This window comes from Panthera pardus, unplaced genomic scaffold (genome assembly GCF_024362965.1).
Source record: "Panthera pardus isolate Hobbes unplaced genomic scaffold, ASM2436296v1 HiC_scaffold_8, whole genome shotgun sequence".
Taxonomy (NCBI): Eukaryota; Metazoa; Chordata; class Mammalia; order Carnivora; family Felidae; genus Panthera; species Panthera pardus.
In genome coordinates, this window is record NW_026527013.1 from 14198426 (window position 1) to 14224313 (window position 25888).

At 58.6% G+C, this 25888-nt stretch overlaps 3 protein-coding genes across 4 annotated transcripts in view; 1 reads left to right on the forward strand and 2 right to left on the reverse strand.

Moving 5' to 3' along the window:
- UPF1 (UPF1 RNA helicase and ATPase) overlaps positions 1-5219 on the forward strand; it is a 37468-nt gene extending 32249 nt beyond the window's left edge. For both annotated transcript variants that reach the window (XM_053897775.1, XM_053897776.1), the window contains exons 20-24: positions 285-366; positions 1757-1918; positions 2054-2271; positions 2644-2766; positions 3354-5219. In XM_053897775.1, coding sequence (XP_053753750.1) covers positions 285-366; positions 1757-1918; positions 2054-2271; positions 2644-2763 — 582 coding nt within the window. In that variant the 3' untranslated portion in view covers positions 2764-2766; positions 3354-5219. The remainder of the gene's footprint in view (positions 1-284; positions 367-1756; positions 1919-2053; positions 2272-2643; positions 2767-3353) is intronic.
- Positions 5220-5562: 343 nt separating this feature from the next.
- On the reverse strand, positions 5563-7372 carry GDF1 (growth differentiation factor 1). Its single transcript, XM_019416414.2, has 2 exons — positions 7048-7372; positions 5563-6391 (listed from the first exon to the last, which is right to left on the reverse strand). The coding sequence occupies exons 1-2, from the start codon at positions 7370-7372 to the stop codon at positions 5607-5609; spliced, it is 1110 nt and encodes a 369-aa protein (XP_019271959.2). The 3' UTR covers positions 5563-5606.
- An 18-nt stretch (positions 7373-7390) lies between these two features.
- On the reverse strand, positions 7391-25157 carry CERS1 (ceramide synthase 1). Its single transcript, XM_019416415.2, has 7 exons — positions 24827-25157; positions 22336-22495; positions 17475-17655; positions 15647-15808; positions 15042-15189; positions 14686-14795; positions 7391-7776 (listed from the first exon to the last, which is right to left on the reverse strand). Exons 1-7 carry the CDS (start codon positions 25073-25075, stop codon positions 7734-7736), a joined length of 1053 nt encoding a protein of 350 aa, XP_019271960.2. The 5' UTR covers positions 25076-25157; the 3' UTR covers positions 7391-7733.
- Positions 25158-25888: the final 731 nt, after the last annotated feature.

Below are 25888 nucleotides of genomic sequence, written 5' to 3' on the forward strand. Positions count from 1 at the left end.
GCAAAGTCGTGGGTGGCGCCTAGGAGTTGAACACAGGCAGTTAGGAAACCTTGTGAAGCCGGAGTGCTCTGGGGGACTTAGAAGCGGTGATGCTGCTTGATGTGAAGCCTGGAGACAAACATTCAGCACCAAAGGCCAGATCTGTGGAGGAGGGGTGGGCAAGGCCCAGCAAGCCTCAGCGTTGGCCTAGTCATGGCCTGGAAGGTGGCCAAGCCATCACATCTTCAGAAAGTTCTTCCTTGTGTCAAGGTGATAAATTCCTCACCTATCTAAACCCTTTGCAGGGAGCCCGCTTCATGACAACAGCCATGTATGATGCTCGGGAGGCCATTATCCCAGGATCAGTCTATGATCGGAGCAGCCAGGGTGAGTCTGCTCTGTGGGGGGGACCACACTGCCCTGTGGATGTTGATCATTCCCACGCCTGCACCTTTTGGCTCGGTCACTCCTGGGGTGATCTCCCAAACCTCAGTCCACAGAAACCTGCCTGATGAAGAGAGTTCCTTCTTGCTTTCCCTTGCCTGAAATCAAAGAATTGGTCTTTGTCCGTTTCTAAATACAAAATGTTTTTTAAATACCATAGCTCTGCCTTGTAGAGGTCTCCAGGCAGATACTGTAGCGCTGCCCGTTTGCTCCCGTGCCGCAGGCCGCAGCGCTCCCCACCCACCCCGCCGTTTGCTCACCTCCTCAGCGGGAGGGGCACTCCTGCAGCACCTCCAGGCCCCCCACGGTCTTGGTTCTGGTTTCACTGCCTTCCCCAAGTTTCTGCTTGTTTTCTCAGACTGCTCTCTTGTGTGGGGTCTCTGTGTCCTAAGGCTGAGCCTTAACTCTTGCTGCATGGAGTACCTCCTCTTGCTGGAGCCAGTGTCTAGATCGTTCCCATTCATTCCCCGGGTCCCTGCTTCCTGGGACGCTTCCCTGCACCAGTCTCTACAGAAGGTGACAGCCTCGCCCAGGTGCTTGGGGCCACATGCCCGCATTTTACATTGAGCCTTGTCCCCTCATGTACTCACTGGCCATCCTGGGGCCAGGTATGCCCTAGCAGCTGGTCTTGTGTGAAGTGGGCGAACCCCCTTTCCTTGCTTGCCTGTTAACTCCGATTGCTGGGTTCAGGTGACAAATCTCATTGGCACATCCAGTGAGTTGTCGTGTAGTTGAGGGTACTCTGGGCCCATCCTTCCTCCTTGAGCGCACTGTGGGCCCAGCTGAGGCTCTCGACCCTTGGGGGCAGACCAGAAGGTCACATTCTCGTGCCTCAGCAGCTCACTTTGGCTCCCCAGCCCCTAGGGCAGCTCTGTGCAGATTGGGACATCCCTAGCCTTGGGGGTACCGGGGGCCTTTGCCTTCGTAGGATCCACTAGTCTGTCAGCTCAGGGGTTTTCCGTGGAGTGGTGGAGACGGGGGTGCGTGTAATACGAATAAAAAGTTTGCCCTACAAAGGACTCTTTTTTTTTCCCCCCAGTTGGAAATGAAGTGTAGTTTGGATGCTTGTAGGCCATTGATTCTCCAAATCCCGTGAGAGAAAAGCTTGTTCCCAGGAGCCAGCCCCAGGGAGGCTATCGAGAGTGGGGGTTGAGTTGTGAGATTCTGTATCAGGTGGCCTCGTTACAGGACCTCACGAAGAAACGCTGTGGCAGTCAGAGCAGTGACAGGACAAGATGGACATTCCGACCATTCCGACTGCCATTTGGGGGCCAGGCAATAGGCTCGTTTGGATATGGCCAGTGACACCTGCTGTCTACCTTGTGTCTTGCAGGCCGGCCCTCAAACATGTACTTCCAGACCCACGACCAGATCGGCATGATCAGTGCGGGACCCAGCCACGTGGCTGCCATGAACATTCCCATCCCTTTCAACCTGGTCATGCCACCCATGCCACCACCAGGGTATTTTGGACAAGCCAACGGGCCAGCCGCAGGTGAGCGCGCCAGGCAGCAGCACCGAGGACAAAGCGCATTGGTGTCGGAGTTTGTTCACATCTGGGCTTTGAGCGGTTGGGCCGGTCTGTCAGGTGCAGACCTCCTTCAAGGAACCCTGGACTGCTGTCTTTCAGGCCGGGGTACCCCAAAAGGCAAGACTGGTCGTGGGGGGCGCCAGAAGAACCGCTTTGGGCTCCCTGGACCCAGCCAGACGAATCTCCCCAACAGCCAGGCCAGCCAGGATGTGGCATCACAGCCCTTCTCCCAGGGCGCCCTGACACAGGGCTACATCTCCATGAGCCAGCCCTCCCAGATGAGCCAGCCCGGCCTCTCCCAGCCCGAGCTGTCCCAGGTGAGCCAGCAGCAGAGAAGTCAGGACAGTCGGAAGGAGCCCTCCCCATATGCAGACCTCACACGCTCCCCTCTAGCGGCCTGAGCACGCCTCTCAGAAGGATGGCCTCCTACGTATCCTACCCTTGGCAGGGGGTACTGTGGGGTCTGGAACATTACCTCTCCGATCTTGTCTTAAGCGGTGGTTTGGGTTACCTGTGTTCTGTCAAAAGGTAACCAGTGTGGGTCCTGTGCCGCTTAGGCTTCAGAAGCGAGCTGCCCAGATCCTTCTCTGGGGCTGGTGAGGGGCCAGACATGGAGCAGGTTCTTGCGGCTGCAAGGATTTTAGCACATCCTCTGCTCGGGTGCTTATTTCCCCAACTTTGTTTTTCAGGACAGTTACCTTGGCGATGAGTTTAAGTCACAGATTGATGTGGCGCTGTCGCAAGACTCCACGTACCAAGGGGAGCGGGCGTACCAGCACGGCGGAGTGACAGGGCTGTCCCAGTACTAGAAGGCAAGCTGATCCCTGCAGGAGGTCGTCACCAGTAACTGGATCTGATGGGAGATTTGGGAAATGCGGGGGAGGGCTCTCAAGACCCCCAGAGGCCAGCTTGTCCTTTGAACTGTCATTTTCTCTCCCTGTACATCTGCTCATGGCAGTGGGAGGATGGGAGCTTCATACACACGTCTCTGCATCATAGTCCCTCCTGAGAGAGTCCTAGAACTCAGCGAGGAAGGGCTGGATGTGGGAGTCCTGGCGGAGGGGCACCTCTGCAGGAGGGCCTTCCGGGTTCCTTGAAAGCCCTGTCATATGGTTCCCCTGACTGTGGCGTGACCAGAGCTGGGCGAGCATGGGCCCGGTCCCCTATCCGTGCGTGTGCTGGGGAGGTGGGGTGCTGGTGCCGCTGACAGAGGAGGCCCCTTAAACTCTCGGCTTCCTTCTCTCTGGGTGGGGAGTCACTAGTCTGGGCACCCAGCTTCTGAGGTTCCGCTTCACGGGTGCAAAGGGAAGTGGGGGGAAGAGCCCCGCACCTTCTAGCTGCCCAGCTGCGTGGGGCTCTGCCTTCTCTGACGGCCCCTTGCCTCCCTCCCTCCCCACAGGTGGCGGCGGAAGAGCTAAGCTATGTGGCTTAGTCCATCAGCATCTTATTCTGGGTAATAAAAAATAAAAATAAATGGATACCTGTTTTCCACTGCTAAAACTGAAGCACCACTGTGAGCAACAGGAGAGGGAGAGGAGCACCCGAGGGAGAGAGGAGCCCGAGACAGAGCGAGCGCCCACTGCTGGCCCGCGGCGGCGAGGAGAAGGAGAAGGGAGAGCGGGAGGCGGGCGGCCACGGAGGACCGCCCGCCAGCGAGCCCTGCCAGCCCCGCTCGCCAAGGAGGCCCAGCGCTCGCCGCGTCCACACCTGGGTCTGCGACCAGGGCGGAGGGAGGAAGACCCTCATCTCAGAGTAGCCCTTTCCTCTGTTCTTTTCTTTCTGTTTCTCTTTTATTGAAAGGGGACTACGTTTTAGCAGGAAAAACTTCGCATTTCTGTGCCGAGCAGGCTCCTTGCCGGGGCGGCCATGCCGGGAGAGCCCCGAGGAGGTGTGGGTTCTGTCCACACCAGCTCTGAAACTGCCCTGGTCACGCTGCCTGTGTTCTAAGAGGGTTTCATTTAAAGAAAACACGGTGTTTTGGGTTTTTCTGTTTGTTTTTTAAAGATTCTTTCAAAGGAGTACTGAAAAACATACTTTCCTGAGTTTGTCTCTCAAATCTTAGTGGTGGACCTGGAAGATGTGAGAAGCTTCCAGGAACGAAGTTTAAACAAGCCAACACATCTCAAGATTAGGATCAACACCTGTGACGGGATCGCGAGGAGGATTTTTGTTTTCAGTTTTAGCTTCCGGCGGCTTCTCCCTGCACGTCAGGGCGGTGAGAGAGCACCGTCTCGTCCCGGGCCAGGCAGCCCCAGTCTCCGCTGGACTCTGAGAAGCAAAGTGCTTCCTACACGCGGTGGACTCGCGCCCCACCCTGGGAGGGGCCTTGGGCAGGACTGGCTGTGAGGCCAGAGGGTGAGGAGGTGGCTATTCTCTGGCCAGTGGCTTCTTCCCTAGGGTCCTTCCTGAGGATTTGATGGAAGACAGCAGCAGCCAAGAGGACCCATCCCCAGGGAGGCACCCACGGTCCCCGTGGCTGGTTAGACACGCTGAGTGCCCCACTCACCTTGTTCTCCACCCCACCCTCCAAGTTGGGAGCCCCTCTACCTGTGGGCACAGGTGTGATAGGGTGGAGTGATTTCTGCTTTTGGGGGGCGGGGGGGAAGGAGCATGTATCAGAAATAGGTTGGTTCTGTGCCGAGGGGGCTTGGGCCACAACACAGGAAGTTACTGTAGCTGGGAGAGCCACCCCCAGCTCCTTGCGCACCACGGTGGGGTAGTACTGTCTCCCTGGCAACCACCTATTTGGGGACCATTCCCTGCCTATCCAGGCCCTGGTGACCCTGCCCCCCGCCCCCCCCCCCCCCCCCCAGCTTCCCCGTCCCAGTGAGGCGAACACTGGCCCTGATCTCAAAGCCTCCAGATTCCAGCTCGTACGTGGGAGACGGGGACACACAGGCCACCTTCCTTCTGGCAAGGCCTCTTATTTATTACCATTGCTGTAGGGCTTTCGGTTTCCCCCTTCTTTTGATAGGCCACATAGAGGCATAGAGTTTGGATAGGTTTCCGCTATGACCCCTTGTGCGACACACCCCGTGGGCGACACGTGCGCCCGCCCACCCACCCACCCACCCACCTGCCCTGTTCTGTTCCCTTGGAATGCCTTGCCTCTGCTTTGTGCTGTTTGCTTTGTTCTTCACCTTCATAGCAGCAGTTAATTCTGAGTTTTCCAAATCAAGGAGCATATGTACCAAGGCAATGTAACTTTTGATTTCTGGTCAATTTGTTTTAAGCTCTATTGTCACCAATAAAATCTTAATTAACAGCTCTTGTGTTCACACCGGGACAGATCAACTGCAGGGAGATGGCAGAGCACTTGGTCTGGGGACCTGGCTGGTTGGGAGCCTTGGGGTCACCTGGATGGCAAAGCGGAGAATGGCCCGATGTGCACAGCAGGGACTAGGGGGTGACCTCGGTGCAGTGGGCAGTTCCCAGGCTCTTAGGCACGTTAGATGTCAGGCCGCCTAGAGATGAGGTTCTGGGAACCCAGCTCTAGGAGGGCTGGGCAGGTGGCATCACTGTGGGACACTCCCAAGCCCTGGCAGTGGGTGGTGATGGATGTGGCTGCTTCCTTTCCCGCCCTCAGGTGACCAGACCGGAGACAGGGAAGCGGACCACGCAGTGTTTATTGTTGGGCCCCTGCCTGGCTCCGTCAGCGACAGCCACACTCATCCACCACCATGTCCTCGTAGTGCCGCAGTACCACATTGTCGCTGTTGTCAAAGAAGAGCACAGAGATGGGCGACAGACGCGCAGGCACGCAGCAGGGCAGACCGGCGGCACCGGGGGCGGCCGCGTGCATGAGCGCGCGCAGCACGGCGTGGTTGAGCGGGGGCGTCCCCCCGGGTCCGGACAGCGCCGCGGGCAGCGAGCACTGGCCCTGGCAGTAGTTGGCCAGGAAGCCGCGCGGCGCAATGACCCATCGGTGCCAGCCCACCTCGCGGAAGCTCACGTAGAGCCGCCTCGTGCGACACGCGCCTCCAGGGCTGCCGCCCACTGAGGGCTCGGCTTCGCGCCGCGGCCGGGCCAGTGGGTGGCACAGGCGCGGGTCAAGCGTCACCAGCAGCAGCGAGGCCTCGGCCAGGTGCGCGCAGGCGGCGGGGACCCGGGGGCGCAGCGCCAGCGCCAGGCGGAGGCTGCGAGGCGCCGAGGCATTGTGGGCCCAGGCGGCGCCCAGCAGCTCGGCGCGCACCGGGACCGTCAGGGTGGGCACCACCTGGCGGAGCAGCACGGGCCCAGCGACCGCGCCTTCGGCCGCCTGAGTCACGCTCAGCTCCCAGCCGGCCGGCTCCTCCGCGGCCGCCGTCGCAAAGCGCATCTCCAGGCGGGCCCTGCTCGGACGCTCGGCAGGTTCCACGGCTGACAAATCGAAGACGACGGTCCACTCAGGGCACTGCCCCGAAGCCCAGGCGGGCTCCGGGGGCCGGGTGGGCGCACCTGGGATGGCAGGGAGAGAGCTCGGCTCGCGCTGCACCCCAGCGCCCTGCCCGGCCTGCCCTTAGGGGGTCTGGGGGGGGGGGCGGTGTCTCTGCGGGTGGGGGAAAGGTGAGCGCCTGGGGAAGAGGGGCGCCAAACTGCCTTCTAAAGGCGTCAAATGGTGTGAAGTGGCGCGGGGAGGGGGGGGCGGGCGATAGAGTGGGGGCAGGGCATCGTTTGCAAGGAAGAAGTCCTGCCCAGCGCAGGGCAGCCTGCCCGCCAACCCCAGGCAGGGGAAGAGACGAACGGATGCCTGGGGGCTCGTGGGGAAGCGATGCTGGAGAGGTGGTATCTCCGGGAAAGGCATCAAATGGTGTGAAGCAGCGGGGGTGGGGGCCGGGATGGGGGAGGTGGGGGCAGGGCTTCGGCTGCAAGCTGGGGGCCTTGCCGGGTGCAAGGGCGCCTGCCTTGGGACAACTCCAACCGGTGCCCGCAGGTGTCCACGGGGGAAGAGCAGATCGAGTGAGGAGGCCCAGATTGCTCGTGGGCTGGACGGGACGAGTGGGGACACTCGGAGGTGCTCTGGCCTCCCCCACGCGGCGCTGGAGGCTCGTGGCAGGGCGCACAGAGGAGTCTCGGCCTCCCGGACACACGCCCCCAACGCAGGCCCCACTTACCGCGGTCCGAGATGTGGCGCACGATGTTTCCGGCGACCCCCAGTTCCTCCATGTGGCACGGTCTCAGGGTGGTTCCCTGGGGCGTCCGCCGCGGGCCCACCCTGGCCTCCTGGGGGTCCCGGTGGCGGAAGAGGCGCCACATGATGGGGGGTACGGGCCGGGGCGTGGGTGCGCCCCGGTGCGCGTCAGGCAGCCCGAGAGCCTGGAGCAGGGTGGCGGCGGGGCCCGGCGGCGCTGGGGCGCGGGCTGGGGGCGGCGAGGGCAGCAGCAGGGCCAGGAGGAGGAAAAGGACGCGGCGGCCAGGACGGCGGCACGGCGATGGCATCTTCCTCGCTGGCGGCGGCCGGACGAGTGCTCAGGGGCCTCCGGACTCCCCCGACCTGCAGGCTGGGGGGCGGGGCCGAGGTCCCTGGAGGGGCCAGGACAGAGGTCTGGGGCTGGGCGGGGTCAGGGTCCCGGGGGACGTGGCCGCGGTTCTGAAGCCCGACGAAGGTAGACCCCCGGGGGCGGGGTCTCGGGGGTGCCGGGCAGGGGTCCAGGGGGAGGTGACGGGCAGTGGCCAGGGCCCAGGTGGGGCGGAGCTGGACGGAGCCAGAGTCCCGAGGGAGGGGCGTGGTCGGTCCCTGGAGGGGGGCGCGTGGTCGGGCGGGGCTGGGTCCTAGGGGATGCGAAGGCGGTCGAGGAGTTCAGAAGCGCTTGTCTCTCACCAGGCCATTCCTCAGCGGCTTCCTAGAGGCCAGAACCGGGCCGCGGTTAGCCCCGGGCCCCATGCCCCACATACTGCCCTGTCCCGACTGCCTTGCCCTCCACATCTCTTTTTCCTACCCGGCGGGGGCTCACCTGGGTCCTTCTTCCCTTCCCACAGGGCCAGAAGACCTTGCCTTCCGCCCACTGGGCATGGCGTAAACCCTCCTCTCTCCTCCCTCCTGAGCCATCCACAGCCCGGCCGCTGGAAAGTAAAAGCCCTCCGCCTGACTTCCGTCTTCTGCACCTTAATTTTCCAAAAACGCAACGCCGAAATCGCTCCCGTGTGCCCCACTGCTCTCTGTAAATTCCATTTCCCCTGCCTGTATCAGTGGCAGGTCTCTGGGGTTCCGACTGGGAGGGGACCTGGGCACTGGGGGTCTGCCCACGACCATCTTACCAGATTCAACAAGGGTTTCTGCCCCTGCTCCTTGGTGCCTTTGCCAGTGCCTGCTGGTGCGGAAACCGCATCTTACTGTGGCTTAATGGTCATGGTATTGCCTATTCCTTTTCCCACTTAGGCGAGCCCTTCCTGTCTTTGCACATGGTCTGTCTCCGCAGAAGTGGATTCCACCTTCTCGTTTACATACAAATGTATCAAGTTTCTTGAGCTGGTAATATATTCTCACGATCCAGACATCAGAAAGAATAGAAAACTCCCAGTGTGCCTGAGCCGCTGCTGCGACTCGGCCTCGGGGTCTTGCTTCTGTGTAGTGCTTTACACAAGTCTTGCTGGTGTCTCACAGATACTAGCCTACAGGGGTATCGCCATCCCCTCACTTTGCAGAGCAATCTAGCTCAGAGACCCTTTCATGTAAGGATCTACACTGGACACGAACTCAGTCACTTCGATCCATTCTTCCCTTGGGCTAGACCCACTGGATTCCCTTCCTGGGAGCACGCATCCCATCCTCTGCCCCCTTTCCCGTGGTTGGCTCTCTCTCTTTCTCTCTCTGCAACAGGGAGGGGCCCTTGATCTGTGAGTTTATAGATGAGCCCTATGTGGGCCTCCCATCTGCCCTTGCTCTTCTGGCTTTGCCTGCTGGCTCCCTGAGCAGAGCAGAGCAGAGGTGGGGTTCCCAGCTTCTGGACTGTTCTCGTAGTTCAACTGCTAGACGACACAATCTCCCTTTCGGGCTCTGGTTTCATTTCACAGCCTCTGCTTGGCCGCGATATCTGATCCGTGGGGAGTTTGCCCTCGGGCTGATTCGAGATCCCACGAAGGTTTGCTCTTCTCCAGATGGTTACCAAGTATTCTGACAGCTCCTGCCTCCCAGTGATCTTTAGGACTAGAGTCTATTCTATTTATGGACTCAGCTCTGTTTCGGTTTCTATATATTATGTTTAATACCTTCAAGGATGGGTACCCTCACACGTGCCTTTTTATCAGAACTTTCCCAATGATGCTGGTCTATTTTTCTGTACAAGCTTCCAAGCACCCCTCCCCCTCAAAACTAGTGTCAGTATTTTGGGGGGGATGTGTGGCTTCTCTATGATGTCAGATTTATGCTTTTCAGGTTCATTGCACCACTATGGGGAAAAAAGAATCAGAACAAGGGTGGAAGCTGGAGGGTGATGAATGAGGGCAGGCAGCGTCTCGGGTGGATTCTGGATGTTTCCTCAGAGGTAAGGAAGAGAGGGAGTGAGGGAACTCCCTAGGGCTTGGCCAGGTCTTCACCCTGAGTTTCCTTCAACCGCAATGGAAAAACTATTCCGGAGAGGATGTTTGGGGTGGGAATGGGGGCCGGTTCCGGATGTTTTCAAAGATGCTAGGGATGTCAAGCAGACCTGGAGACGGAGATTGGTGCACAGAGGAGCACCGTGAGCTGGGAGAGAAACTTGGAAGTTGGGGTGAATGAAAGGGGCCTGGGAGGGGGGGGAAGGCCAGCAAGGAAATGGTGGTGGGTACCGTGGGGCAGGTCAGCAGAGCGAGTGTGGGGTGAGGAGGGCCCCCCCCCCATGGCTGGTGATCCGGGCAGAGCCTGAGGCGATGACGGGGGCTTCAGACTGAGGGGCTGGGTGAGGGGCACTTGAGCTGTGTAAGTCCCCACCAGATGACCAGGGGCTCTGGGAGGGGGAAGGGGTGAGAAGAGAGAGAGAATGAGGCCGAGCACAGTGAGGACGGGGGTGGTGCTACCTCGCTGGCACGTTTTGTTTTTGCAGCTCCGAATTAAAAGTGGTCCCCGTCGTCATTCCTTGCTGTTCTCAAACCTCACTGCATTTTTGTCCGTGCAGCCTGCACAATCCTGGTTCTGAGTGCTTGAGATTTCCCCCGGGGGCTGGGTTTGGTCAGTTGTGAGAACTGCCCTGTGCTTCAAAAGGACATCTGTTCACCCTGCTTCTGGGTGGCTTGTGAGCCCAGACCACTTCCCTCAGTCCTCTCAAGTGGAGATTCTGGGTTGTACACTGTGGAACGTTCCAAATCAAGAATGCCACCTGAATTTCTTGTCCCATCCTTTTACTCGCAACTTTCATGTACTCTGGACTTGAAGTCTTTTAACCAGTATAGAGGTGGATATTGAAAGAAAAAAAAAGTCTTGCAACCATTATGATTATTTCATGCGTATGCGTATTTGGATGCGTGATATTTGGGATTCTACCCTCTTCTTTTGCATTACTTATCCTGCTTTCACTAACCTTCTTTTTTGCATTTATTTTGTTGTACCTGTTTTGTTTTGTTTTGTTTTGTTTCCGGGCTGCCCTCTATGCCCCAATAGCATTAACAGAAGTATTTACTATCTGCTAACGGTAAACCCCACCCTCCTGCCAAGTGCAAAGGCCCCAACCCCATTTTGATATTTACTACATCAGGCCTCACTTTTTTTTTTTAATTTTTTTTTTTTTTTTTACGTTTATTTATTTCTGAGACAGAGACACAGCATGAGTGGGGGAGGGGCAGAGAGCAAAGGAGACACAGACTGGGAAGCAGGCTCCAGGCTCCGAGCTGTCAGCGCAGAACCCGACGCGGGGCCCGAACTCACAAACCGTGAGATCGTGACCTGAGCCGAAGTCGGTCGCTCAACCGACTGAGCCACCCAGGCGCCCCTCACTCTCTTTAAATATCAAATTAGGCATTTAAAATTTTTCACCCAGGTATGTATCATTTCATCTGCTGATCTGCCTCTTGGGATAGTGTTTCTGTTTTCTGAAATATACCCATCGAGAACTATGCATGGTACATTTTCATAGGTTTCGTTCTTGTGGGTGTCCTGTCTCTGGAGTAATTGTTTTTATTTAAAGATTTTATTCATTTTTTTTTTAATTTTTTTTTTAACGTTTATTTATTTTTGAGACAGAGAGAGACAGAGCATGAACAGGGGAGGGTCAGAGAGAGGGAGACACAGAATCTGAAACAGGCTCCAGGCTCTGAGCTGTCAGCACAGAGCCCGACGCGGGGCTCGAACTCACGGACCGCGAGATCATGACCTGAGCCGAAGTCGGCCGCTTAACCGACCGAGCCACCCAGGCGCCCCAAGATTTTATTCATTTTTAAAAGTAAACTCTATATTCAAAGAGGGGCTCAAACTCATGACCCTGAGGTCAAGAGTCGTGTGCTCCACTGGCTGAGCCAGCCAGGCGTCCTCGAGCAAATGCTGTCAAAACTGTGTATGAAGGGGGCACCTGGGTGGCTCAGTTAAGCGCCCGACTCTTGATGTCGGTCCAGGTTCTCATCTCAGGGTTCGTGGGATCGAGCCCCACGTTGGGCTCTGCGCTGACAGGGCAGAGCCTGCTTGAGATTCTCCCTCTCCTTCTGCCCCTCCCCCACTCGTGAGCATGCACTCGCGCTCTCTCTCTCAAAAAAAAAAAAAAATTCGTGTGAAATTCCCAGTTGCTTCAGCGTTTGACATGCTAGTTTCCTCCACGGTCGTCCAGCGTCCCTCGCTGCTGTTAGTGTTACGGTTCATTGGCCATCTTTTCTGTGGCTGTTTTGCATTTTTCACCGTGGTGTGTTTGAGGCCTGGATGTCTTTTTATTCGTCCTCTTTACGGTTTACATCTTTACATCTGGAAAATGCTCCACGTTACATCTTCTCATACGGTCTCTCTCTGTTCTCCTGTGAGGACTCAGCTAGCCCAGGGGATTCTAGCTGTCATTTTTTCCAACTGCTTTCGCTGTCTTCTGGGCCACTTGTTCACAGCTTTTCAGTTAGCGATTCTCTCTTCAGCTGTATCTAATTGTACGAGTCTTAACACGCACAGCAGGGCGAGGAGTGGTCCCCAAAAAGGTACGCCCACATCCTAATCTCTGGCACCTGTGAATGTGACTTTATTTGGAAAAGAAGGTCTCTGCAGATGTAAGTGAAGGGATCTGGGATGACCTCATCCTGGCTTTAGGGTGGGCCCTAAATCCAAGGACAAGTGTCCTTACAAGAGAGGAGAGCCAGAGAGGAGAAGGTCATGCGAAGACAGAAAATGGAGATTGGGGTGATGCAGAGAAACACCCGGAGTCCCCAGAAGCTGGAAGAGACACGGAAGGATCCTCTGCTAGAGACGTCAGAGGGAGCACGGCCCTGCTGGCAATTTTAGACTTCTGGTCTCCAGAACCGTGAGGGATAAATTTCGGTTGTTTTAAAGCTCCCCCAACGTGTGGTACTTTGTTACGAGGGCCCCGGCAACGTAAAATGACATCCAACGTCATTTGTGATGGTTTTTCACGCCTTTTGTTTTTCTTAGTAAGATTTTTATTTTCGGATAATTGTAGATTGGCAGAGATGTTGCAAAGACAGTACAGGGGGCTCGGGTGTAGCCCTCACCCAGCCTCCCTGAATGCTACCGTCTTACACCTCCACAGTGTATCTGTCACACTAGGAAACCACGGCTGGGACAGGCTGTGAACTAAGTGTAGGCCTTATTTGGATTTTGCCAGTCTTTCCACGGATGTCCTTTTTCTGGTCCATGATCCCACACGGCATTCAGTCACCGTGTCTTCTTAGTCTCCTCTGATCTGGGACAGTTCCTCAGCCTCCTTGTTTTCCATGACCTGATGGTTTGGAGGCGTCCTGACCACTTTCCTGTAGCACGTTCCACATGCTCCTTGCTTTTTAGCCCATTCCATTTTATACCCAACTGAGCTAACTCTAGCCAACCTTGGGGAACTTGGTTCTTCTGCTCGTGATGCCCATGGGGTCGATCGTGGCAGCGTGTTCCCTGGTATGCCCTGCCATTTGTGCACGGAGTTTGTACTTTCATCCTACTGGAAATGCTGGCCAGGTGCCAGCTCCTCAACGCGCATTCTGGCTGGGCATTCGCAGGCCAGACAGAGGAGGGGGCAGCACTGAGCAGGGCTGGGTGGTCTGGCCTGCTCTTTGCCTTGGGCTCTGCATTGCAAGGACATCTCCACCAGGAGTTCCCTAGTTTACAGCAGGAAGATCTTTCGGGTTTTTAGTTTTGGCCAAGCAGGTGCTCCCCTCTCCCACCCCTGGAGTTCTCTTTAGCCGTTGCTTTTTCTGGAAGCCTCTGAGGGTTGGTCAGACTCTTCGGCGAGACCTCACTGAAGTCTTTGTGGAATGGCCAATTCATGTTCCCTGGACATCGGACGATCTAACATCCCCCAAACTAGACTCTTAATCCCCCTCTGCCAGTGCACACAGCCCTGAAGTCTTGGATTGTCTTTGTTTCTTTTTATTTGTTTTGCCTAAAACAGCACAGTTGGGATCTGGTCACTCTCCTCCTCCCACTATGGCCCCTGTGCCCACATGCCCCGATGACAGTGACGGCCTCGTGATGATCAGTCACCTTGGCCAACAGGCCCACACACAATCCAGCTGGGGAGACCACACCTGCTGCCCAGCCTCTCATGTCTGTGACCCCTGCTCACCTGTCTGGTCCCTCTCTGCCCTGGGTGCCAGCTTTTTGGCCTTAGCAGTCCCCACTTGTAGTCTCCTGCTTTGAGGGTGCAAAGTGCTTTTATTCATGTGAACCAGCCACAGAGCCCTCCTCTGATTCAGCTCTCCGCTCTGCTAATCCTCCAGTTCTCTGCTCCCCTGCCTCTGAACTCCAAGGAGATGTTTTAAATCTCTGCTTCTCTCACCCTCCTCACTGCCCGTTCTGACCTATCTCATCGAGCTCTGAGCCCACTGCTTCCCTGAAACCACCTTTCCCAGGTCGTTCACTGATGAGGCCTCCAGCAGCCAAGTCACAGGGGCCACTGGCTCAGTGCCTTGTGAGTCGTCGGGAGCCTCCTACCTCGCTGCTGCTCAAACCCTCCTCGTGTTGTCTCCGGGGTGCCGTGCACCCTAGACTCTGCTGGCCACCCAAACCTGCCTCCATTCACTCCTGGGGCCCCTCCAGGCTAGGGGCTTTGAATATACCATCTGGCTTACAACCTGGGGCTGGTGAGTCCTGGGGGCCTACCTCCATGATGCTTGATGAGGACCCCCCTTTTTCCTCCTTCCCTAGGACTCCTAGGGCCTGAGCCCCCAGCCTTACCTCCTGCTTGGCTGACCACTGGGCTGCCCTGCTGGACCTCAAGGCCGGGAAGAGTCAACATGGACAGAGTGGGGGCTCTCTGGGCCACCATGGCACCCCCGCGTCCCCACCTCCACTGCCACCTGCTTAGAGGTCACTCTCTGGCCTGGCTAATGGTTGCTCACCCACTGGACCAGCTCCTCAGCTTGGCCTCACGGCTCCTACCCCGATTCTTGCCTTTCGCCAGTCTGCCCCCACCCCCACACCTGTCTACGCACTTCCTGTCTGTCCTTACAGCATCTAACTCTGTTGCTACATCATCCATGCCTTTATTACAGTCTCTTTTGGATGCAGGCTCTTTTGGATGCAGCGTCCGTGGCGTGGCGACATCATCCGCTGCCTTGTCTCCGGGGCCGGCCCACAGAGCGCGGGGCAGGACAGACGTGGCTAAAGGAATGAACCGGGGCGGCGGCCCCTCCACACTCACTCAGCTTTGCTGGCCTTGGGGCTCTGGGCCTCTGCCGCGTCGTATTCCCGGACGTCCTTCAGTTCGCGTACCTGGCCCGTCAGCACCTTGGCAGCAAAGGCCACGATGTACTGTGGGAGGGGGAGGCACCGGTGAGAAAAAGCCACTTCTGCCCTGATCCTGCTGCCCTCCTAGAGGCCGCGCGCTCCGGGGCCACCAGCCCAGCGCACGGCGCCGTTCCTGCTGCCGAATATGCCCCGCCCCGGGTGTGCCCGAGAACGGCCTGTGCCTGGACCACTGCTTGGGGCCGGGGGGCCAGGACAGGACTACCAACTGAGGGGCAGCCGGTGGGCAAGGAGCTGGGGGCTCCGACTCACCAGGAACCAGTAGAGGTTCATGAGGGTGAGCAACAGAAGGAGCGCATTGAAGAAGAAGTAGAAGGGGATGTCAGGCACTGAGCGCAGGCTGCAGTGACACGTGGCGTACAGAACCTTGAGCGGGAACCAGTAGAGGCGGAACCAGAACCTGCAGCGGGGAGGGGTGGGTGGGGGAAGCTGTCTGGGAGAGGGGGAGGGTTGCCCCACTCGGCCCCTGTGCTGTCCCATCTGGACTCGTCCACCTGTCCCTGCACATCCCTACCCACCCCTGTCTCCTTGCCCACCCCTGCCCATCCGTCTCCATTCCCCGCTCTGTCCTTTCCGGCCCAATCCGTCCCCCCGCCCCCCACCCAATCCCGTGGCTCTCCCATCCGGGAGGCCCTGCCCACCTCACCAGCCCCACCTCCTTCCCCGCTTGGCCTCACCCCTTCCCACAAGCCCCACCTCCTCCCCTGAGTGCCCCGCCCCTTCTCGCCAGCCCCACCTCCTCCCCTGAGTGCCCCGCCCCTTCTCGCCAGCCCCACCTCCTCCCGAGTGCCCTGCCCCTCCTCGCCAGCCCCACCCCTTCCCGCCAGCTCCGCCTCCTTCCCTGCTCCCCCACTCACCAGCTGAGGCAGAAGCTGAGGCAGCCCAGGTCGGAGGCCAGCGCATGGAGCCGGTGGTGGGAGCCTCCGCGAGACTTGAAGTAGACATTGAGCTTGGTAAATTCCAGCTGCACGTCGCTAATGTCATGCAGGAAGAGCACGAGGATGCCCACATTGTGGTACCTGGGGGGAGGAAGTGGGACAGGAGAGAGCGGGTCACACTGGGGACCCTTGCCCTGCAGCAAGGCTGCACCCCAAGCTTCCTGTAGGCCCCTTCGAAGCTGTCCTCCCTGGCCCACGTGACTTGCCCATTCCTGCCACTGGCCAGGTCAGTGGCAGCACCCAAGCTGTACCTGCCCCTCCGCAGCCCCATCTGCACCCTCCCTGTCTCACTGTCCCCAGGTGACCTAGGAGCCTCCCTGGAAGTTGTCTGTTCCTTCTCATCTCTGGGACCCCTGACCCTCAGTGGCCTGGGCCATTTTGTATCCAGATCCCCTACAAGTTTTTCCCTCACCTTAAACATCACTGCCATGCTAACACTCCTAGGTTTTTTGTTTGTTTAACCTGAACACTGCTGCAAGCTGCAGACTTGCCCAGGAAAGGCCAAGTCGGCACTAGGCTCTGAAGGAGCCTGAAGGCAGTCCCACTATCCCTCCTCAGCATTCCACCTTACAGCTGCTTGGGCCACTGGGCCTGAATTCAGCCTGGTGTGGCTTGGGCTCTTTCACTCTGCCCTCTTGACAGCTCATGTGCCGCAGGCCCTTTGCACATGCTGTCACCATCCCCTAACGTGTACCTCCCCAGTGTTCGTGGAGCCTTCTTTCACCTCCCTTCAGTCTTGGCTCACCTGTCACCCAGCCACCCATCTGTACCTCACCACCCCTGCGGCCCTGATCTCCGGACTTGATTTTTCTTCACAGGTATCACTTTTAAACAAACTCTCGAGTTCTTTTCTCATTTGTTTGCTTGGGTTTTATCATCGGATTCTACTCTACAGCAGTGCTGATAGAATTTTCTAAAATGAGAGGCATGTTCTAAACCTGCCTTGTCTAATACGAGAGCCATCAGCCACATGTGACCACTGAGCAGCGGAAATGTGGCTGGTGTGGCTGAACAGAATATACGACTTTACTTCCGTGTAATTAAAGCTGAAATAGGCCCGAGTGGCCAGCAGCTCCCGTACTGGAGAGTGTAGCTAGATCAGCTAGTCCAATAGGAAGAGGACGTGAACCGTCTGTTATTTTAGATTGTCTAGCAGCCACATTAAAAAAATAAATAAAAAACAAACCACACATACCAGTAAAGAAGAAGAGATAAAAATTAATTTTAATGCTATATGCTAATGAACTCAGTACATCCAAAATATTGTCATCTTAACATGCGGTTGGTACAGCAAAAGCATTGGCCACGTATATTAACTCTCCTTTGCCTTTGAAATTGCGTGGGATTTTACACCTATGCGTGTTGAAGTACGGATAGGCTACATCTGAAGCACTCAGGGGCCACATGTGCTGGCTGCAGTGGCTCTAGGATGCCAGGGTCGGTCTCTCGTGTTCATAGCTGCACCACGCACACCCGTGCGTGGCAGGCGGCCAGGAAACACTTGCTACGTGACCCGGCCAAGGCTGCCGTGGGGTTGGAGGGGGATGGGTGGGGGGATGAGCAGAGTGGGGGGTTCTCTGCACTTGATATACCCCGTCCCTCTGGAATCTCTCTTCATAACCACCCCTCCCCCCGCGGATACTCACCGTGGCCCCCTTCCCCTACAGTCAGTAGCCTGTGCCCCATGCCAGCCTCCTCTCTGTGCTCATGCTGTGCCCTGTGCCCTCCTGCCTGCTCCCGGACTCACCGGAAGGCATAGGAGGAGACGATGAGGACCAGGGTGACCACATGGTGGACGAGCATGACCACTGAGTCCTTGCGCCAGGCGTCCATGTACAGCGTGGCATAGATGGAATGGCCGTAAAAGCTTCCCTGCAGCAGGTAGGCGGCTGCGATGTCCCGTGGTACCGCCATGCCCGACGTCCAGTCTGGGGATAGCAGGACTGTGTTGGCAGGGACCTACAGGGCCTCCAGGACGCCTCAAGCTGGGGTGCGTCCTCCACAAGCCAGGGCATGCCACCCATTTCTGCAGGTGTCCTGGTTGCCGGTTTTCTGTTCTCCTTCTCTACCCGTTATTTTTTACGAATAGCTGTTATTTTTCGGAACAGCTCTAGATTTATAGAAAAAGGTGCTCCTGCCCCTGAAATCTGTCCCTTGCAGGATTTCCAACTCTGGCTTGGCCCCCCCTTCCTGTCTTCTCTTACTCATCGGGCTCTCCTGAGCCAGCCCCGATGCCCCTGGCCTGGGCTCTCCAATCCCAGCCGGATGGAGGCTGCCCCCTGCCTCTCCATGCTGGGCGGGACGGCTGAGGCAGAAATCGGACCTGCCAATGCCATGAGTACGGACTGTCCCACCAGGTGGGTTGTGACTCCCCTTCGCCGGCTCCTGCAGCCACCCCCATTCCTCCTGGCACCTGTGCCCACCCATATGCAGGCTTCACACCCTCCCGGTGACACTGACCCCTCAGCTCTCCCCGTCACCTCTACTTCCTCCCCAAGAGGGCTCTGTCTGCGTTGACCTGGACTTCTCTGGACTGTGTCTTGTTCTCTGGCCACTCCCTAAAACGGCCTCCTTGGGCTCCATCCGGGGCCTCCTGTCCCCCAGCCTCACAGACCTGGAACCAGACCCTCATGTTCCCCGGAAGCCTGGCCGTCCCCTAAAAATACTCAGTGCCCTCGCCTCAGTGACAATTCTTCGTCTGTGCCTTGACCTCTTATGCACCCGGGATCCACTTGGACCCCCATCCAGGGCCCCCTTCCATCCATACCTCTGCTCACTTCCTCTGCCCTCGCCACCCTGACCCTGGGCCGGGCACCGCTGCCTCCCGCCCGGCTCCGCCCCAGCTCCCCCTGACCTTCCAGAGCCTGTTCCCGACTCTCCACTCCCCATAGCGGCTTCAACAGCCGTGAACACACAAGCTCCGTCACCCAGCGAGTCCACGCCTGGTATGTGCTCAAGGGAACGAAAACCAGGGCTCCGTGCACACGCGCATCCACAGCGGCACTGTTCACATCCCCAAAAGGTGGAAGCAACCCAGAGTGCCCGTCAACTAGTGAGGGGGTGAGCAAAACGTGGTCCGGCCACACGACGGAACATCACTCAGCCGTTTCTAGAAAGGAGCGATGCGCTGGCACACACGACCGTGTGGATGAACGTCAAAAACAAGAGGCTGAGTGAAAGAAGCCAGACACAAGAGGTCACGTGACGCACAATCCCATGTGTATGAAACGTCCAGAACAGGAGACTCCGTAGAGACAGAAAGCAGATTCGGGGGTGCCAGGGGCCGGGGAGGGAGTGCTGCTCATGGGGACAGGGTCTCCTTCTGGCGTGATGGAAATGTTCCGAAACTAGATAGAGGTGATGGTGGCACAAGATGGGGAATGCACTAAATGCCTCTGAACTGTTCACTTTAAAATGGTGAATTTTTAAATTGTATTTTTTTTTTAATGTTTATTTATTTTTGAGAGAGAGAGAGAGAGAGCGCACACGCAAGCAGGGGAGGGGCAGAGAGAGAGGGACAGAGGATCCGAAGCAGGCTCTGTGCTGACAGCAGAGGTCCCGATGTAGGGCTCAAACCCACAAACCCGCGAGATCATGACAGGAGCCGAAGTGGGAAGCTTCACCGACTGAGCGACCTGAGCGCCCCCAAATGGTGAATTTGTTTAAACTATGATAAAACACATGCAACATAAGCATTGCCATCTGAGCCATTTTTAAGTTCAGTAGCATTCATATGTTCACACTGTTATGTGTGAACTCCTTTCATGTTATAAGACTCCAGCCAATCCCCAGAACTCTTTTCATCTTGGAAAACTGAAACTGTCCCCACTGAACACCCGCTCCCCGTCCCCTCCCCCAGCCCTGGCACCCACCGGTCCACTTCCTGTCTTTGTGAATCTGGCTACTCCAGGACCCTGTATAAGTGGACTCATGCATTACTTGTGACGGGCGAATTTTAGTTAATTTTATGTCACGTATATTTTACCTAATAACAAAAAATGCAGCCACCCCTCCCCCATCGGTGGATTAGATCTCCTCCCACCACTTTGCCAGGTCTGGGGGCTCCCCAGAGCTTGACAGCAAAACCCACACTTGTGGCAGGGCCCTCCCTCCGAGTTCTGTCCTCGGCCACGTGGGAATGCTGCAGGCAGTGGAGGCCCCCCAACACACACAGCCGCCGGGTGCTTCTGTCCCTCTTTAGAAGGAAGGGATGTCGGGGCGTCTGGATGGCTCAGTCAGTTAAGCATCTGACTCTTTTTTTTTTTTTCAACGTTTTTTTTATTTATTTTTGGGACAGAGAGAGACAGAGCATGAACGGGGGAGGGGCAGAGAGAGAGGGAGACACAGAATCGGAAACAGGCTCCAGGCTCCGAGCCATCAGCCCAGAGCCTGATGCGGGGCTCGAACTCACGGACCGCGAGATCGTGACCTGGCTGAAGTCGGACGCTTAACCGACTGCGCCACCCAGGCGCCCCAAGCATCTGACTCTTGATTTCGGCTCAGGGTCATGATCTCAAGGTTCGTGAGATCGAGCCCCGTGCCGGGCTCTGTGCTCGACAGCGTGGAGCCTGCTTGGGATTCTCTCTCCGTGTCGCTTTCTGCCCCTCCCCCACTCATGCTCTCCCTCTCTGTCTCTCAAAATAAATAAATAAACATGAAAAAAAAAAAAAAAAAAGAAGGAAGGAACGTGGAGGCGCCTCAATGCACAGAGCTCACTGTGGAAACAGGACACCGAGTTTTCCACCTATCACGCTGGCAGGACTTTTACCATGGGTGAGCGTCCCCCTCCAGCTTCAAGCTCTAGATCTGAGGCAGGGTGGGGGGGGGGGCACAAATACGATTCATCATCCAGACTCTGTCTGCACCTCCGCGCCCTCGGGAGCCAGGCTCCGTTCACGGACTGCCAGCCTGCTCTCCACGTTCACATCCACCTGCTGCTCTGGTGTCACCCCCGCCACATTCCCCCTCTCTGGCCTCTGGGAGCAGCTCCTGGGTGTCCCAAACCCAGCTCCTGCTCTCCCTGACCCCCCCCCCCCGCCTCCCCCCCACACACACATACACACCAACCTCCGCTCCAGATCCCAGCCCCTGGAGTCCTCCCCACTCTCCTTGCTCACCCCAGCCTCGGGCTTGGCAAAGAATCCTACCAGTTCCACCTTCAAACCATTTCTCAAACCAGCCACTTCTCTCTCATTCTGGGCAGAGCCCCTCTGTGCCCTGGCTCCTGCCCTCATTCCCCTGCTCATCTGGGCCTGTCAAAACTCCCCTCTGCTCCCTCTGGGAAGTACCCCCTGTCTTGGGGGGCTCCTCGCTGCTCTGATCTGCCAGGAGTGTGCCCATCCCGCAGTGGCCAGTGCAGTTCTGATCGGCTCTAGGCACCTCCAGGTCCCCATTCAAAAGTCACTTTTGGGGAGGCCATCCTCACCCCTGTAGAAAATTCTCCCTCCCCGCCCCCCTTTCCCCCAAGTCTTCTCATCAGGCTGTTCACAGATTTCGCATTTCACTGGCACCACAAGACATCAAGGCTGGGAGCTTCTGTGCTCACAGCCGTGTCAGCACAGTGCCGGGTACACAGTAGGCGCCCGCTAAACGCACATGCGAATAAGCAGCTAACCTGCAAGCATGTGATCACAGCATAATTTGTAAGAAAAAGCCAGAAAAAGCTCCAGGCCTGAAACTGAGACAGTTCCATTGTGGTTCCTTCACATAAAGGAAAAATTGAATGACGGCTAAAACCTGCCCTCTAGGGATTTATAAGAATGGCCACGTGGGTGACATGGTCCCACCAAGACAGGCTTGTCACCAGGACACCGAAACACAGCAGCTCTGTGCCCAGCCCTCTGATGGGAGCGTGGGGCTTGATGCCACCAGGAGCCTTCTGAAACTGTTTGTGTCACACGGCAGGAAACATGTCCATGTGTGTCCCTGGTACACAGCCCGGGTGGTCAGCACAGGAATAGAGAAATCCTGACATCCCCGTCACAGGGTTTTCTGTAACAGGCTGCCTGTTGACAATAAAGGGCACTGCCGTCACCTTCCTGCCTGTGCCACCAAGCTCAGGCCTTGACAACCCTTATATCTGACCCAATCAACGGCTGCAGCCATTTCACACCATCGTTGTCTCTCTGCCAAGCTGGTCAAAGCCACATAAGCCACGTAAGGCCCACTGGGCCACTTTCTTCCTTGTCCAAGACTCTCCTGCCTCCACATGGTAGCCAGAAGCTTTTTATGATTCACAAACCCATCTCATTTGGGAGAAAACTCAAACTCCTCCTATGTTCCTCTTGTCCTCGTGCACCAAGCCCACGCATGCCCCAGGGCCTTTGCACATGCTGTTCCAGACACCTGGAATGCCCACCTGGGCCCACACAAGGGCTCACCTCATTCATTGTGCCTCCCTGAGCCCTAATAGGACCAGTGTCTAAAGAGGGCATTTTCCTGTCTCCAAAGCCCCTTGATCACCCTTGTCTTGGGGCTACCTTGGGGCCTTGTCTTGGGGAAGATATCCAGCATGAGACGTGTGATGAGTGTCTGGCTCCCCCACATACCCCTCTCCATGTGCAGAGCAGAACCCTCCCCGACCCTGCTCCATCTGGCAAGGCCCCTACCGTAGAACACAGAGGGTGGGTCGTGAAAGAAGGGGTAGTCGGTGCCGAAGAGCAGGTAGGCGCTGTAGCTCCAGGCACCCAGGTAGAAGAGAAACTTCCAGGCGCTCTCAGGCATCTTGGCGGCATCTCTAGGCTGGAGGCGACACCGCTTGGCCAGGGGCTACGGGTGAGAAGGTGGGTGGCCATCAGCGCTAGGGGCCCAGGGCCAGGAAACCCAGGCTCAGGGGCCCTCCAGGCTGGGTGGTGTTGGGGAGGGCCGGTCCCAGTACCCACAGTCGCCTAGAGCGTAACCAGAGCCCACGTGTGCCAGCCAAGGGCTAAACTTAGTGCCCAGCTGTCCGGTGCAGGGTGGGGAGGCGGGTGAGGGAAGACCTGAGGGAAAGCCCTGATGGCAAGGAGGGGGACATGTGAGTGTAAGACAAGGGAGACCAATGAGGTCAGCCCAGGGGAGTTGGGGGTCACAGAGGGCGCTGGGGATATAACAGGGAGGAGGGAGGGGGGTTAAAGAGAAGATATGAAGGGGACTGTGGAGATAAACCTGTGAAGAGAGCCTGGAGGTGAGCATGGGGGCATCTGGCAGAACGGAGATGGGGCCGGAGGCCCAAGTGATCCCTATGGGAGGTACCTCGGAGGCAGAATTTGGGGGTAGAGAGAAGTGGGTTGGGGAAGATGGGGTGGGTAGCTGGGGGAGAGCATGAAAATGTGGAGGGACGGAGCGGGGAACGGGGCAGAGAGGGAAAGGGGAGAGGGCAAGGAAAGAATGTTCAGTGAGATGGTAAGACACGAGCTGAGCCACAGGGACCTAGGGGGACACCAGGGAGGACTCGAAGGAAGAGGGGTCATGCAGTGGTGAGGCATGGAGAAATTGAGGAGGGGGGCACAGATCCCCTGGAGTCCGGGAGCCTGGGCCTCAAGCTCCCTGGGGGCGGGGCTCCAGGGCTGCTGGGTCAAGCCCGCCCCCTTCCCTCCAGGAGAGGCTTGAGGGGGCCCGGAGCGCCAACAGTTGCCATGGAGACAGCTGGAGCCAGTTTCGGTAACCCCTGGCAACCAGGCGGCTGCCAAGAAGATGAGCTTTGGAGGAGAGGGCAGCCCCTCCACCCATTTCTTGGGAAGGGCGAGCCTGGAATTGTTCTCGTCCCACCTGGACTGACGGTAGCTCCGGGGGTTCCAAAAGGGAGGGTGTTTGCGATCTTGCCACCAGCCCCCCCTCATTGCCAAGCCTGCTCCTCCGGGAGGGAGGTGGCTCCACTCTGGTTGTCCCAGACCAACCACATGCCCTGCCTGGGCTCTGACCCTCAACTTCCTGGATCTCCCACTTCCCAGCTGGAAATTGGGAAAGTATAGGGGGAGCAACAAAGCCAGATATGGACCAAGGCTGACCTGTGGAGGGGCACATGTGCCTGCTTTCCCCTCCCTGGAGCAGGGTGGTGGCTGGGGTCTCTTCCCCATGTGGGTGATACGGGGACGGTGGTGGGGACAGTGGCGGCCAAACAACACCCTATCCTTGACTTAACAAGAGCCAGCCTCTTCCCAGCCAGTAGAGAAAGGCCCCTTTGTTGGCGCCGAGCACTCTGTCCCCGCACCCCCTGCCACCTCCAGCCAGATTGGGGCGGGGTGTCCCCAGTCGGTCCATGGGGGAGTCGCAGCCAAGCTAGGGGCCCAAATGCCTTCCCAGCAGCTCTCCTAGCAGCGACCCCTCCCTAAGGATGGGAGGGAGGCCAGGCGCCAATGTCACCCACAGGGTCACTCTCCAACTGGAGCGGTAGCCTCCTCAGACTCGCTAGAAACTGGGCATTTCGGACGCAGCCCCTCGGAGGCAGCCCAGTCCAGCCCTGGAGACCCAGGCCGTGCCACCTCCCAAGACTGCGACCACCGGCGTGGTCGGGGAGCCCAGGCCTTTGCCTCCCCACGTCGGAGGGTGGCGCTGACTCCAGACATGCGCGAGGCAGCGACCGGGTAGCTCCGGCCTCTTCCCGGTAGCAGCGGAGGAGTCAGCTCCGCCGCCCCAAGGACCTCGGGCCCCTCTCCGGTTCCGAGCGCGCTCCGCATGGCCCCGAGGCGCAAGGCGCAGGCGGCTCCAGTGCCCTCAGCCCACCTCGCCCGCGTCCTCCGCTCCTCCATCCCGGGTTCGGCCCTCCTAAAAGGGCGCGCGGCGGCCCGGGCTCTCCCACCGCCCGGGGCCGCCTTGTCCGGCACTGACGGGTCTAAGTCTGCCCTGGTTCCCCTACATCCCGAACACCCCATCCGTGTGGGGGTCCCCACGGCCCGGCGTTCCTACAGCTCGGCCACACCCCCGCATCCACCCCACCCCCACCCCTCTCAGCCCTAAAGGGACCAGCTCCTCCAGCCGCAGGCGCCCCACGTTCCAGCGACCCGGCCCGTAGAGGCAGAAAGGGGCACACGAGGGCCCGGGGTCCGTGGCCCGGGCCCCCGATAACAGCCCGGCCCCCCCAGCCCGCGGCCCCACGTCCCGGCCCTCGGTGGCACTGACCCGAAAGAGGCGCGCGGTGGCCGCCGAGCGCAGCGCCGTCCAGCCGAGCGCGCCGAGCGCCAGCAGCAGCAGCTCGGGCGGCGCCAGGTGCGCGTGCTCGGCCAGGCCGCGGCGCGCCAGCCCCCAGCCGCAGTCCGCGCAGCCCCGCGCCGCCGCCAGCGCGCTGCCCCAGCCGCGCTGCACCAGCTGCGCGTAGCTCGGCATGGGCTCGGGTCCCGCCGGCCCCGCAGCCGTCCCGGCTGCCGCCATGTCGCCCGCTCGTCGGCCGCCGCCGCCGCTTGCGCCCGCCCGCGGTGGCCGCCGGAGCCGCGCGCCTCGCGTCACGCGCCGCAGCTGGGCCGGGGGCGCGCCGGCCGGAGCGCTGGGGCTGGGGGGCGGGGCCGGCGCAAGCTCCGCCCCGAAGGGGGCGCGGGCGGCGGGGACTTGGGGCTTGTCTCGGCGTCCGAGACCCTGAGGGCGCAAGGGTGCTCTGTCTCCCAGAGGCGGCGGCGGCGGCGACCAAGGGCGTATAAGACCCGGCGTTGACGCGATGCGTCCTGGAGACGGGCCCGCGCTCCTGCCCATTTTCCAGTGGAGGAAAGCGAGGCGCGGAGCAGCGGGGGACGGAGTCTGCCCGGCGCCCGCCGGTCCTGGACCCGGTACCCGCTCCGTAGTGCCCCGTGCCCACCCTGGGCCCCCCCACCCCACCATTCAGTGTCCGCGATGTGGGGCACGGTGAGCACCCGCCCTTCGATAATTCTCCTTCCAGGGCCCCCCAGCATGCTTCTCCGGCCCTGTCTCGTCCCTCCCTCGGATTTCACCATTCCTGGCCTCAGAGCCACCTGCTGCTATCCATGACCCTGAGTACCTGGCAGGCCTCCCCTCCAGCAGGTTTAACACAGGCCTGCAGGGGAGGCAGAGGGAGTGGGCACTCATGTGCTGGGACTCAGACGCTGGATCAAGACTACTGGTTCCATCGGGAACACCCCTGGTGATACTCTACTGTCCATTGATCAGGCCCTGTGCCTGAAGCCCCCAGTGGCCATGATCGAGGTCACCTGTTGGGGATATCACCTTCCTGAC